Source organism: Lineus longissimus, chromosome 10, assembly GCF_910592395.1.
Source record: "Lineus longissimus chromosome 10, tnLinLong1.2, whole genome shotgun sequence".
NCBI lineage: Eukaryota > Metazoa > Nemertea > Pilidiophora > Heteronemertea > Lineidae > Lineus > Lineus longissimus.
In genome coordinates this window covers 3,968,533-3,983,754 of record NC_088317.1, presented here as the reverse complement: position 1 = coordinate 3,983,754, position 15,222 = coordinate 3,968,533, and the positions used below count along the sequence as shown (strand labels likewise).

Genomic DNA, 15,222 nt, shown 5'->3' with positions numbered 1-15,222 from the left:
ACGACGTACTTGATATTTTTCAAAGTTCCTCTAATGTCCTAAGTCTTCTTTCTGCTGTGTGTGACTTATCTGTTTCCACCCTTTTGGTGCAGAATATCTGGGTTAAAAAAACAAGAAAACACCTGGTAAATTACAACTATCCTTATATCATTCAGTTCAATTCTGTGGAACTTTTGGGTCAGGCATCTCTGGTTGGGGTTACCTTACATTTCCTGCTTAAGTTTCTTTCTTCTTTGGTTTGGCATTGAATCTGATTTAAAACATTGATTATTATCAAGAATAATTTTTAGGGGCATTCGACTTCCTTAATATTAACCACCCCTGATTTCATTTTCACTATTTTGTTTGCTTTTTGTGCACATTTCCTGTTTGAGCTGGTCTAGTCATAATCATGTTTGGGTAGGATATATGTGTTGTCACAAACACCTATTACTTCAATGTTTCTGGTTGTTGGTATGTACTCTTATTTCACTGATATAAGATCGCTTCTGAATATTCAAGAAACGGGTAAAATCATGCCTTTGGTCGTTTGATCTGATTCAAAATGTTTAGTTTAGCTAGACATTGGGGTGGCAATTTGTCCAATGGTCAAAACTACATGTTTTGGCATGGCATTTGTGTCGATTTCTTATTAGTTAATCAACCGGTCTTAGACTGGTGGAACTAGAGTATGTATGTTGTCCTTGTTTACATGCATGTCGATTCGGTCCATGGTCCTATGTCATGTCTTCAAATGCATATTGTATATTTTGTGGCCATATTTTATATGCATGAATTTCATAAAGAGATCACTATTTTTCTATTATTGAATATTATCCGTCCCCTTCGATCTGATAAAATTCACCGAAATAGGTTAAATGGTGAATCAGGTCGTGAATGCAGTTACAGTATCGCCATTATTTTCACCTGTGCCATCTCTTCCCATCACATCCCAGGGGTGGATTCAGGATTCAGGAATTTAGGGGGCACCCAAGTCACTTAGCACACAAATTCCTGGATCCATCCCTGCTCCCTCCAGGTCTGCCTCTCACTCTCTCTCTAACTAATACCAAGAACTGAAAAAGACTCGTCTTTACTAATTCTTGCTAATACACAGAAATGAATGTACTAATGCAAACACATTCTGACATCATGTATAATTTAATTTATCATGAGATGAGAGAGGTGGGTATGACCGAGTGTTATCCTTTCAGGATGAGTTGGCACCCAATCTTGAGAGGCAGCAGGTACAGTAGCCACTTGGTGCCTGAAGTGCATGAGACCATTTCCTGAATGCCTCGCCTCCTTCCCTGCCAATGCGCAAAAAGCAATTTAAAAACAAATTTTCAGAATTTGGGAAATGTTTTGTGTGTTGTGACTACATTTTAAGCTTTGAACAATAAAGTTCTGGATTCCAAATGAAAATGTGACGAGGTGTCCTCAAATTTTATCAGAATATGGTCGTTGATATATATCTTTGAAAAAATTGACGGTTGATTGGAGAGATGTTAATTTTGTGAGTCAAAACATAGGGTGATGTGAAGGCAGTGTAGCTAAATATCTGAAATGATTCATGGCTTTGAAACACTCTCCCCTTGTCAAAATAACTATACTGTTGTTCCTCTGTGCTGTGATGTTCTATCTCAAATACCGTGACATCTAAAATGAAAAATAATACTTATTCAACGTGAATGTTGCTAACTCACATTGCAGACCTCGCTGCAACTATCTAATTCGAAGCAATGAATAAATTTAACAGGCATGTCTAATGCAGTTGGATTTAACAACTCCCTACTGACAATTTTTCAACATCAATATTGGATTTTTCAATTTCAATCAAGGCCAGATGAGAGAGCATGTCTGATGCAGTTCGAACTCTACATTGTGAATTAACAACTCTCTTGTACCTTGTCCCTCTGATATTTGTCTCTTCATCAAAACTGGATTCGCCAATTTCATTCAAGCCCAGACGACGGGGCACGCCAGTTTCTCGTCTCAGCTATGGAGAGTTAAAAAATAACAAGGAATCATTCTCAAATGCTTTACCCCTCCAATAACTGTGCTAAATTTCCTCAGCATGTGGTGCATGCATGAACTTGCTATCCCACCCTGGGTGACAGATCAATCTGTATCAAATAAAAAAATATTGTAGTACAACATTGTCCTCTGTGTTTAAATATGAGATACTAAAACTCTGGTTAAACTGATATCTGATGTTTATTGTACTATACTTTTAAATTTGATAGAAAGGCCTTGTTGAAGGACTTTGCCTGAAATTTGCTTGATGATGAAATAAATTGGGCTGGGGTCACAGTAGACTCACCACATCTTCTGTCCATTGCATGATGTAAGTAAACAATCAGTGGGCGTTTCAGATTCACTAATTTCATGAATGAAACCCTGATTTGTAAAAATACAAATCGCAAAAAATTCTGATAAGAAAAGTAAAAGAAAAAAATTGTAATCGTCAGTGTTAAAAATTATGGATTTTAAAATTTTGTAGACATTTTTGCACATCACAGGATTAAAGGGGCACAAAATTTGGCGGTTGACAGTATTTAGAAAGGTGACAGCTGTCATATGGAATCAAACTACTGGTCTGTATCAATTGGTGATCAGCTGAAGACTGAAGTTGTTCTAAAAACTGTTCATTTTGTTATTCTGAAAGTCTCCCGTTTCAGTGAAGTGACAATGATAGCAGACCTCTACAACTGGTCAGAAAGATCTTCACAGGACTTCATGTCTCCTTCCTGTTTTGCAGTATCGGCAAGCAGTCAGCAAGCCAACCGGTGGTGGTCTCCGCTCGTCCACGCGGTCATTCTCTGCATTTGGTTTTGGTGCTAACAACGGGACAGGGACAATGTCGAGCGTGAGCAGTATTTCGAGTCAGCGCCGTGGATCTGCCGTCAACGTGAATGTGGCGCCCTCGATGAGTGTTGTTGACACTGCCAACGAGACGCCAGAGATTAGGAAATACAAGAAGCGATTCAACTCAGATATTTTGTGTGCGTCGCTGTGGGGGGTGAATCTCTTGATCGGGACGGAGAGCGGCTTGATGCTGTTGGACAGGAGTGGCCAGGGGAAAGGTAGGTCAAACTTAGTGCGGCCAAGTCATGAAACAGGTCAATAGGCTTAGATTAATTCTTTATCGAACTTCACCTGCTGTCTGGCTGAGTTTACTTGCCGATCAGGCCAGCTTGATGTAATGTAATTTGTGTGGTGAGTTACTCATTGAAGTTTGGCTCATTTTGACCCATCTGTGATTGTGACGTCATGCTAAGGGATCTCCTCCTCTCTTTCAGTGTATCAACTGATCTCCCGGAGACGTTTCGCCCAGATGGAGGTGTTGGAGGGTCAGAACATCCTCGTCACGATATCCGGCAAGAAGAACAAGATACGAGTCTACTATCTCTCGTGGTTGAAAACAAAAATTTTCAAATCAGAGGGGGTACGCGTTCAAAATGTAAGCTTGGTTGTTGTGCTGATCTGGTTGAGGTAAAAACTCACCAAAACACTTATCAGTATTTGATTGCATGCTTAGCACTTATGGAAATGGGCACTGTATTTCGTTGTGACAGAACGGAACACATACACTCGAAAACATTATGCTTTGTTAACCTGCTAGGGGAAGTTTCCACTGAATGAGTATTTGCCTGGGTTGCTTGGCGCAAGCGGAATCGCAGAGCAAAGGCTTTTGTTGGTTCGGTTTGGGTGCAGCGATGTGTGAAATAACAGCACGTGCGTGCGTTCTTGCGATAGCATTCTGTGGAAAACTACCCAAAATACATCTTGTATGACACACAACACTGAATTTACCATTCCAACACTACACAAGATACCACACAACATTTATATGCATGAACCTATGCATGTTTGTGGCGGAATTTTTAACGGATGTAAATACTGGAATCTTATTTTATTCGTACATTTATCGGTGTGCATGTTTGTGATGTCATCTGCATGATTGGATTCGTCTCATTGAATACCTGTCTAATAATTATGACGTCTTTGTTTCAGAATGACAAAAGAAACGGTTGGACAAATGTCGGTGATATGGAGGGTTGCGTCCATTTCAAAATAGGTAAGTTTGATACCTGATTGGTACTTCTTTTCAAAGCCTACACAACTGGAGTTCAAAAGTCTTCTCTCGTGAAACAAGGCGAATAGATTGATATTGATTCCAAGGATGCTGCAATCTGCAATGACCACCGTAAATGAGCGATTATTGTTGCAGGTGATTTAAATCGCAGGTCGTGGACTGCTTTACTTGACACTTAGTGATCTCTACTGAATCTGTTTGTCTTTCGTTCCAGTGAAATACGAACGCATCAAGTTTCTTGTGATAGGCATGAAGGAGAGTGTGGAGATCTATGCCTGGGCGCCAAAACCTTACCACAAATTCATGGCATTTAAGGTGAGTTGGGTCATGATGATAAGAAAGGACTGTAGTTCTTAGCCCAGGCAGATATAAAAGGAGGGTGATGCTTTGCCCTTTTTACCCCCGAAATGCATAGGAGGCGTGGTGGTGTAGTGGCTTGGGTCTCTGACTGGCCGTCAAGAGATCCCGGTTTGATCCCCTCTGTCCATTTTACTCATTATTTGTCCTTTTCTGTTTCAGAGTATTGGTAACCTGTCACACCGACCCCTCCTGGTCGATCTGACCGTGGAACAAGGTCAGAGGTTAAAGGTCGTCTACGGGTCGGCAGGCGGTTTCCATGCCATTGACCTTGACAGTTCCTCCGTGTACGACCTCTACATTCCTTCACAGGTAAGTGTAGTGCACCGAAACTGGTGCAGTAATTCAACAGTTGGGTATGTTGAGGTTATAAGAATTCTATTGTTGTCATCCCCTGCCATGCTGGTGGGGCAGACAACTGAAAGCAAGCCCAAATGACCATGACAGCATTTGATTCAGACACAACAAATCATTGTTCTGCCCCCCAACAAGGCTGACAGTAAAAACACTATTCAATATGCACTTTCATAACACATTCTGCCCAATTCTATCAAACAGGCATTCTCCTATTTTTAGCTCACCTCTTAGCAGAGGTGAGCTTATCCCATACCGTGGCGTCCGTCGTCCGTCGTCGTCGTCGTCGTCGTCGTCGTCGTCGTCCGTCGTCCGTTAGCAGGGCACGTTTCGTAACTGTTAGAGCTATTGAGTTGAAACTTGGTACACATGTACCCTTATGTAATGACACCTGGGAGACCAAGTTTCGGTCCGATTCGTTTCATGGTTTGGCCACCAGGGGGCCAAACGTTAAAAGTGAAAATATGCAATATCTCCCTTAATAGTAGTCGGGAAATTTTGAAAAAAATATGGTAGGTACTTCTAGCAAAGGTGCATCATATATCCTCCGGGTTTTTGATTTGACCTCCTTTTCAAGGTCACAGAGGTCAAATGGTGTAAATTGGCCGTTAGGATGTGACGATGGCACGTTTCTAAACTGCAATGACTATTGATACCAAATTTGGTACACATTTACCCCTTAGTCAGCTGATCTCAGGGACCGAAGTTTGGTCCAATATGATTCACCACTTGACCACCAGGGGGCAAAATCCAAAAGCCTTAAAAATGTGATTATTCCTTAACTTCTTGCCCGATTGCCACCAATTTGATATCATGGGTACATCTAACCACCATACAGTATATGTCACACAGGTTTTTAATTTGACCTTCTTGTCAAGGTCACAGAGGTCAAATGGCGTAAATTCGCCGTCAGGCCATAACTATGGCACGTTTCTTCACTGCAATGACTATTGATCACAAATTAAGTACACATGTACCCCTTGGTCAGGTGATCTCAGGTATCGAAGTTTGGTGCGATCTGATTTGCCGTTTGGCCTCCAGGGAGGGGGGCCAAATCCTAAATTCTTCAAAATGCCATTATTCCTAGTAATGACTTGCCCGATTGGCACCAATTTTATATCATAGGTACATCTAATTCTAACAACCATTCAATGTGTCACCCGGGTCTTCTTTGATTTGACCTACTTTTCAAGGTCACAGAGGTCGAATGTACTGTAAATTGGCCATTTTGGGGAAATTGTAATTGCTTGGACCTACATCAAACCTAACACTACATGACACAAGACCATGCTCTTTATCCATCTTTCCTCCACATGAGGTGAGCACAATGGCCCTGGCCATTTTTCATTTTTCAATGCTTCCCTACTGCAATGTATCCTACTTTTTTTTCTCTCCAAATTGGTTCTTCCCCATGCTAACGTTACGTGATGTCTTATTCTCTGTTTTCTTCCATACTTGATGGTAACAGTTTCAACCTCAGGTACAGAATTTTATCTCTGTGTGTGATTAGGTCGCGCGTTGCTTTAAATTGAGGGAAGTGACAAATATACAAATTGTTTTGTTGATCATAATGTCACTGGCAAAACTTGGCATTGAAGAAACTCCTTACTTCGAAGTTGATATCTCTAAATGCCCGATACCTGACTAGAAGGCCATTTGGACCATGGGCATATGTCCAGGCCTGACCAGCTTGACTCATGTGAGAAAGCTACTGCCAGAGCCTTCAACTTTCTTGTCACCAGGCAGACGCCTTTTAAAAAAACTTTCGGGCATCAGCTGATCTTCATTCAAGTTCGACTTGTCTTGGCTTGAGATGGCTTAGCCTACCTGTAGTGAAACCCCAGGGACACACCTCAATTGAGGGCATGCCAGCGACCTGGTCATGAATCCTTCGAAGGACGCCTTTACAAGGCATAATGGGGCTACTGATTTCTTGATTCCTCTTTGGAATTCTGGAGGGAGAACTGCCTATCCGTTGAAGCAAGCTTTGGTCTTGCAATTTTGAAGTCCTTCTAGGGTCTGTCCATTTCTTTACAAATGCTAGACATACTAGTTCATCAATCTCAATATACTTTTTAGACGCTATTAAGCCGATTGAAGGGCACCTTTGCAAAAGGCCTATATTACGTGTAATACGCCTATATGAAGCAGGCGCCCTTCAACCGGCTTAATAGGGTCTTCACAGTGTATATAGTTAATCAATCTCATTCTACTAAGACTCATTCTACTAAGGCTCACTCTACTAGGCTATGTTCTTGATCTCTCCGTTGCATGGCTGTGCGGCAACAGGTGCCTTCTTCGCTGATCTAACGCCGGTTTTGAACTGTCATTCAACTGACAAATCCTACTTTTAAGAATGAGAAGTTAACAAAGCTTGGCTTTTGCAGAAACGATTACATTCTTTGCTGATCACTTTATGCACTTAGTTCTGAAAGACACTGGTTGATCTTGATGCTAGAGTAAGTTCTAAAATGCACTTAACCACTAGAGAAGCATGGTTACAATGTCATCTGTCTAACATGTGACCCAGGTGTGAGCCACACTCAGTTAGTAAGTGATTCCTGTCTTTCGGGTCTTCTTATATAGACTAGAACTTTCGAGTCTGGTAATTCCTATATTGCACAAACATTCTTCGCTGATGTTCCCTCAGAGTTGCTGATATTAAAACGGTTTTACACGAAGAATCTGAAATTTTTTCTGAAAGTTTTTCTCTGAAATTGTGCCTCTGGATCCACTGATGTGTCCCCTCTAGAACGTGACCCGTGTATGTCCTTGTTCAACCCCCTTCACTGCACTGTGCATGAGTTCCCTCATGTTCTGTGTTAGGATGTTATGCTGTCGGCTTTGGCCTATACCTCCAGGCTCTACCATTGCTCTTATGATGCTGGTTAAGTGCAATGGTAGTATGTGTACGTTCGTTTAATGCCTTATGTAGGCATTATTTTCCAATAGGACGTTTTTGGTTTCTTTATTCTTTTCATTACTAATAGTTCATTGAGATTTTTTTCCAAACTTTCAGAAAAACTGAGCTACAATTCACCAAATTTATTTCCCACTTTATGTTCTGCTGTCATCAGAAAGATCATATCTGTGTATCATTTGCTGTCAAAACCAGTGCAGTATATTTTCAGTAGATTTCTTACATTTTAAATATTTCTCGACATAAAAATTGATGAGTTATTCTCTTCTGTTCTACTAAAGGATACCTGTGGCCCAAATAGTTCTGGAGTCTATTTTGACGCAGGGGTATGGTCGTTTGGTGTCTCTCTGATTCTCGTCTTTTGTGCTTTGGTATAACTGTTGTATTGTGCTGCGGAGAGTCGAACCTGTACTTGTATGTACAAGGTACAATTATGGTCCTGGTACAGTTTTAGCCCCTGCAGTGTTGTTTAAAAAGATCTGACAGTACACAGTGATGCAAACATGACCTACAATTGACCTGGGGCTATAATTGTATCACCTTACCTTACCCTAACACTTGCACTTGCCACTTTCGATTCTAACACAAAGTTGTTGACATGTGCCTTTGAGAGGTAGATTAAAATAAAATCTAATTGCTACTTACAACAGTCTACTTACAACGTTTGTTTTATCGGCTTTTGTCTGATGTTTATAAATTTTGTTTACAACTTACGATTTCTTTGTCACATTTTCAATCCACATTTTTGGCCGATATTTAAATTTTCTATTTTTCTGCCTATTTTACTTTGATGCCTTCAGTTCAGTCAGTGGTTTTAATAACATCGTTTGAATCTTCCTCAAGACTAGGAAATTTAGCCCAGATAGTTATCTGATCAGAGTATCTCTTAAGTCTAGCCGTATTTTTTGGTCTTTGTTCTTACTAATGTTGTTCAGTTTTAATCGAGCATCGTCATGAGTTCACCAATTGTGGTATTTTGTTCACTCTCAGTGTCTTCTGGCTTGGTTCATTTTGTCCTTAATGTAGTCAGTCAGATTATGATGTTGTTCAAAATCTCTGAGAATGTCAACATATTAGTGGCTTTCCATCTAACTCTCTTTGGGCAGAAGCATGCAAAATCCTATGTGGAAGAGTTCAGAATCTGATGTCTATCTAGGATTTCCGTTTTTTTCCCTCCTAAAAAGGGAGTAACTTGACAGCAGATCTGGAAAGTCTCTGCCTAAGCCCTCAGTAGAACTTCGAATTTTCTCAAAATCACACAAAAAATAACTATTTAGAGGCATATTTTGCAGGTTAGGGCAGTTCCAATGACGCTTTTTCACACAAGAAATGTTTCAGTCTTTTTTCTCTGGACACTGTCGCATCCATGTGAATAGCAGATTGAAGTCTTTGGTGGCTACTAACTGTGTGGCCTGATTCGTATTTTATTTGACAATATTTCTTTCTGTTGCAGCAAATTTCTTCAATCTCTCCACACACGATAGTGATCTTACCCAACACAGCAGGAATGCAGTTATTGCTCTGCTACGACAGTAAGTGTTTTGTGATTCTTTTCAAGTCAGTTCAGTTTATATTTTGGATCACCCCAAAAATGTATTTTTTTCGCTGATAAGTTTCGAAAAGTGTCATTTCTCCTCCCACCAAAGGCTAGCTACGTCCCTGCTGAGGGGAGGAGGCTTCGGTTCAGAAACCTGTAAAATTAGGATCGTTTTCTGGTGAATTAATCATGTATTCTCTCCCTATTACAGATGAAGGTGTGTATGTGGACTCCAATGGAAAAATCACCAAGAATGTTGTGTTACAGTGGGGAGAGATGCCCACGTCAGTTGGTAAGTTTTCATCTTCGAATGACTGAGCATGTCAGTAATTTATACACAGAGAAAACGAGAAAAAAACAAAAGGCAGGTTTCAGCTAGGCTATGGCTTAATTTGGAAAATATTGCTCAAGTTGTGCTCATCAAGGCTGGTCAGTAATTGATTAGGGTGGTCTGGAAGGCCAAGGTAACCAGTTTTGATAAATCACCTCTCCTTTTCCAGCATACATCAGTACTGGTCAGATCATGGGCTGGGGCAACAAGGCGATTGAGATCCGATCAGCCGAGACTGGACATCTTGATGGTGTGTTCATGCACAAGAAAGCACAAAAGCTCAAATTCCTCTGTGAACGCAATGACAAGGTTAGTGCAAACTGTTTTCTATTATCAGTTCAGTTCAGATCAGTTCATTCTACCCAAGGTAGGATACATTGTCTGCTTTCACCCTATTTCTACACTGGCGTCAGATAGGGTTGCGTGAGGACACAAAGCCGTCCTGACCCTCATGGTCTTATTCTCCCTGTCCTCAACAGAGAGCTGTCCTGATTAGAGAGGTCAATTGAATGGCAACAACCAATTTTGGACTTATACAAGTGTCGTTAATAGAGGGGGGTCCTTATAAGAGAGGTGTTTGCTAGGGAGGTTCGACTCTAACCCCAATTTCATGATTTCTCTTTCAGGTGTTCTTCTCCTCCATACGGTCAGGATCAAGTTGTCAAATCTACTTCATGACGTTAAATAAACCGGGCCTACAATTCTGGTAACGCTGCTGACACCTTTTGTGTAACACAGACACTAGAATTTACCGAAATAGACTATAATGGATGCTGCTAGGATTTCAAAAGTCCAGTTGGCATTTAGGAATGCGGACACCTTCGGCTAGAGGGTACCGTGTAACTTTACCGTGATATTGGATTGTCACCTATTGATCAACTTGAACACTAAAACCTAATCGTGTATTTAGATGGTGAAAGGACCTGGCGTTGGTTCTCAGTGTCTGCCTGTGCTTCACTTGTTTCGTTACATTTTCACATTTGGCCCCCTAGTGGCCAAAGTTGGAATCTCATGAAGCACTGGTGTTGGGTTGCTGAGACACAAGGAGCCGTTATCTAAATCTGCTGGGAATTGGATTGGGGAAAAATGCCGACCACCAGACAGATTTGTGATTCTAGCAGGAGTTGACCACTTCATTATGGGATGTTTATAAATCTTGTCCCAGAGGCGTCATGTCATGCCAGGCTGGTTTGCATCAAATTTGTTAAGCTCTAAAAAGTGTGATATTCCCACTTGATACAGCTGGTTAGAGGATTTTTATGACTGCTGCGCGCGAATAGATGTTGTATTTTCACCGAGTACGTGTAGGACACTCTGGCTTGATTTGAGATGTTTGTTTGGATAAAAACCAAATGTAGTTGAATTCGCTGGAAATTCTCTGTTATTTCAAGCCATTATGTTCTTTCTGTATAAATGTCTGTATAGAAGTCGTACAGGCTTTGTAGCGCTCAAATCAGTTTCGTCTTTCGTTTTATGAGAGCTTTTTGTCTCCGTTTTGTGACTGGTAGTTGCGCATCTGTCTGCAGCCAGTGAAGGAGTTGTCACCGCCCTTACTGATAACTACTACCAATGTATAGTTACACCATTCTTATATAGAGGGCAGTATAGAGATTTACCTGAAAGTGTTAATTTCCGATGCATCCTGAAACATTACTTCCCCCTATACAGACATTTTTAACTGCAAATCAGTGATTGTAGTTTCTGTGACTTCTCCTTTCATGTTTCCTATGATTATGACGTCAAAATATGCGATTTTCAAACTGTATATAATTTCGACACCCAAGAGTGGTGCATTTTCACTTCAAAGAAGCTTGAATCTATGCAAAATAGATCTTTTTGCTTCCGAAGTTTCCATGGGGACTTTTTTGCTCAGGCAAATTTGTACTTAGTTTAGGAATGATTATAAACAACCCCAACATTACAATCCTCTTTCCACGAAAAATGGTACTTCCCTCTCTCCTGTAATGGTATAGCTCAAAAGCCATAACAACCCCATGTATGGATTGGTCCACTTATGATTAAGGGTATAAAGGTCTTTTTGTAGTTAAGAAATTTGTCAAGGGCATGTAGTATTGCGTCCTATGCACAAATCAAGCCTGTTTTAACTTTTTTTTCACTTATGGCCTTGACTGTGGTTCAGCTGTGTGCCTGAAACATTAGACAATCAACGCAGTATAAGAAATGTCTTTGTCCTTTATTTACTTGGTTGAACTAAATTCTTTTGAAAATTTTCGACCAGTCTAAATATTTGGGAGCAGTTTCACAATAGTGTAAATACAACCCTCTTTTGTAGTGTAAGTCAAACTTACTAGTATCCTGGCTTAAATCATGAAAACTGTAATTGATGGATATAGCCAGAACAACCTCAGCCCAGGAGAAGCATATATAGATACCCCTGTGATGAGGTTGAAGTGCAGAAGTGTGCATGATTTGGTTGCCGGCAATTTCTTTAGAAGCTGTGCATTTAGCACTATCTTGAAATTGCCTGTGGTCCTGTTGGCGGTAAAAGTGAACAAGTTTTTTTACAACAGGATGTAGATATGTTAATAGTGTACAAAGAATATTTCTTAATGCCCACACTTCCCTAATTACGATGCTTAATACATATTGGGACAAACCACCCTGCTTCTTGTATCTGCTATGAGGAGTCGTGGCAGAAACAGATACCTGTTTCTAGGAATGGTCATTGTGGTTGCTATGAGGAACAGTCATAGTGGTTGCTATGAGGAACGGTCATAGTGGTTGCTATGAGGAACGGTCATAGTGGTTACCAAATTCTTGATGTAAAGGTTATATTCTTGATGTTGAGGTGAAGTTTTTTATGTCAAGGTTAAGTCCTTGATGTCTGGTTAAGATTCTTGCTGAAGGTCAAATTCTTAATATCGAGATCAAATTCCTAATCAAGGTCAAGTTCTTGATTGCAAGTCAAATTCTTGTACGTCAAGGTCGAGTTCTTGATGTCAAGGTCAAGTTCATGTACATGATGTGAATGTCGCGTTTCTATGTGAAGGTTGCTTTCTTTCTATTGGGTCAAGTCCCAAGGTCAATTTGTTAATGTCAAGTCCAAGATCTTGATCCATGTGTAAAGTGCAAATATGTATTATAGTTTATATGTACTAATGCTTGTTCTTAACCATTTAGATGCTGATGTTGATTTCCTTGAACACGTTTCTGTCGACTGCTGACTTTAGATTTTCTCAATGAACTTAAAACCAAGTCTTCAGATTCAAAACAACAACATCAGCCTCCAAATGGCTAACTTGTACAGAGGCCTCAGTGGCCTTATTTATATGATTGTGTACATGCAGTGGAGATTTTATATAAATGTTCAGTTTTACTGTAAACAACCAAATTTTGGCAAGCGCTTTAATTTTAGCACAACTGCAATGATTTGGAACAACGACCCGCAAAAAAATTTGATTTTGATCTGCAAAAATAAACAATGTGATAGTGTTACTGTTATATTTTTAAGAAAATTTGCAGAATTTGGAAGGCGTGAAAATTTGGCTGTTAACAGTAGTGTATGACTCTGGGTCAACTTTGTTTTATAAGTTTGTTATGCAATTGGTATTTGAATTGTGATGAAGACTTTTTCTCTCTTGATATTTCATGTATAATAACACCTTGCCTTGGTAGTTTTTTGGTCTGAAAAGTAGTTCTTTGACCATGGTTTTTGTTCCGCTGTGTCTGGTGTAGTGGTACAAATTTGAATGATAATCAAAATTAATTGATTATCAACCCCAAGATGCAGCCAATCTGTCAGTCCTTGGACGAATCATGAAAGCTATTTTGATTAAAACCGTAGTCATTTTGGGTTGGAAATAAAGATAATGGGTAAAATTATGTCAAGGGTAAAATGCAATAATAAACTTCTGTAAATACACAAACCACTCTTGGCCAGGGTAGCTTAGTCCGTTAGTGAATTATTCATAGTGCTAGCTGATGAGTTTATGTTCTTCACCTGTAATAGAAATAGAACAAAAGTGGGTTTGGCCGCTCTATTTCATTTGGGGTCGGAATAAACCAATATTCAGGGTACATGTTTGGGAAACACCGAGCCTATGTCACTCTGCTACTGAGCTCTTGAGTTTGTAATCCATCAAATGGCCGTTGAAAAAAATTCATTATTTGTTTCAAAAAATACCACTAGAAATGTTTGCCTAACCGTTGCATTCGCCTTAATAAACTATATGTAAACATTTGTAAGAGTTTTGTATGTAGCCCAGAGTGCTGTATGTGTAGACCTACTACTGTTAACTGCAAAGATTTTGCAGGCGTTTTATTTTTGCGGATTTGCAAATAACCTCGATCCAAAAATAGTAATTTTCATTGGAAAAGCCAAAGAAATTTTGTAATCTGCCAAAATAGTAATTGCGAATTTTTCAGAAATTTTGATAAATCACAAAAATAAAATAGAGTGAAATTTTGTGGTTAACAGTGTCTGTTCTGGTGACTGTCCCTCTGGTTTATAGTTTGGAAGACTTACCTTTTATTGTCATAAATATTTCCAAGTTCGAGGTCAACCTTTCAACAATGTGTCAATATCATCAGTGATATTGAAGACTATCAAGAATTAGTCATGATATATTGTTGATTTCATTAAAGGTATGCTTTTGAGGTTGTTATCAAGCCTTTAGATGCCTATTAATGATAGGTCAAATTTGGTTGATGGCAAAAAAAGATGTATGGCGTTTTGAGATGAAATGTGAGATTCAGAGAACTGCTCTCACTTGAACTGTCTCGAAGGGGATCCATACCAAAATGTTAGGCATGGAAATCCATCCCTTCCAGACTGTTTAAGTACAGATTATAAGTTCTCTAGAGCTCTAAACCATTTGGTCAGTTTTTTCCCAGAATAGTATGTAGCATATTTTATAAACAATAATGTGCATTTTTACCATATTATGCCTCATATTCATGACTGTAAATTATTCAAACGGAATAAAAAGTTGTATAAATTTAGATGGTTTTCTTGTGCTTTGTTTGTGTGTGGGAGGGGTGTGCATAATTGTGTTGAAGACAACACTCTCTTTGAAGCTGGGATCCTGCGGCTGCCTAGGCCATTACCTATTGGTTGGCCCCTTACCCCAGGATTACTGACAGAAAATGGCCAACCCCTCCTGGCAAGTCAGAGTATGCCAACCCCATCTGACATATCGGAACAAGGCCAATCCCTACTGAGAATTCATAATGTGGTCAACCCCTGGAAAACCATCAAGTAACCCCCAATTTCGAGGAAGACCACTGTTCCTGTGCTGGTTGTGCTTTTGTCTTTTAGAGAGTGAGTGCAGGATCCTGCTCTAGGCGCAGGGATGTGCTGTGATATGTATTCCAATGACGAGGTATTCGGACTGATAAAAATATGTTGAAGATGATCTATAGCTGGTTTGGCACTTGCATACAAGTCAACTTCCCACAGAAAGTATTCATACTGGAGAAAAACCATTCAGAATGACCATGATCATCGAACACTCCTACTTTTAATCAGTGACCCTTCAAAGTGAACCTAAACTGACAAAGAGACACACATTTATTCGAAATGACCTGGCCAGGGTTGATCTGGCTAAGTACTCACAAATACAATCGAGATTATTTGCATTTTTTTCATAAAGATCGGGAATACAGTAAACTCCAACAATGGGTTT

General features: G+C 39.9%; 1 protein-coding gene across 12 annotated transcripts in view; it reads left to right on the top strand.

Moving 5' to 3' along the window:
* The window catches only part of LOC135494652 (serine/threonine-protein kinase mig-15-like), a 45,899-nt gene extending 31,360 nt beyond the window's left edge, over positions 1 to 14,539 (top strand). For 5 of the 12 annotated variants that reach the window (XM_064782828.1, XM_064782826.1, XM_064782821.1 and 2 more), the window contains 11 exons: positions 1,194 to 1,226; positions 2,741 to 3,065; positions 3,282 to 3,442; positions 3,997 to 4,060; positions 4,293 to 4,393; positions 4,598 to 4,747; positions 6,258 to 6,269; positions 9,163 to 9,241; positions 9,458 to 9,538; positions 9,747 to 9,886; positions 10,204 to 14,539. In XM_064782828.1, the coding sequence (XP_064638898.1) occupies positions 1,194 to 1,226; positions 2,741 to 3,065; positions 3,282 to 3,442; positions 3,997 to 4,060; positions 4,293 to 4,393; positions 4,598 to 4,747; positions 6,258 to 6,269; positions 9,163 to 9,241; positions 9,458 to 9,538; positions 9,747 to 9,886; positions 10,204 to 10,287 (1,230 nt within the window). In that variant the 3' untranslated portion in view covers positions 10,288 to 14,539. The remainder of the gene's footprint in view (positions 1 to 1,193; positions 1,227 to 2,740; positions 3,066 to 3,281; positions 3,443 to 3,996; positions 4,061 to 4,292; positions 4,394 to 4,597; positions 4,748 to 6,257; positions 6,270 to 9,162; positions 9,242 to 9,457; positions 9,539 to 9,746; positions 9,887 to 10,203) is intronic. The other 7 variants (XM_064782825.1, XM_064782824.1, XM_064782822.1 and 4 more) reach the window with 6 other exon arrangements.
* The last annotated feature ends 683 nt before the right edge of the window (positions 14,540 to 15,222 follow it).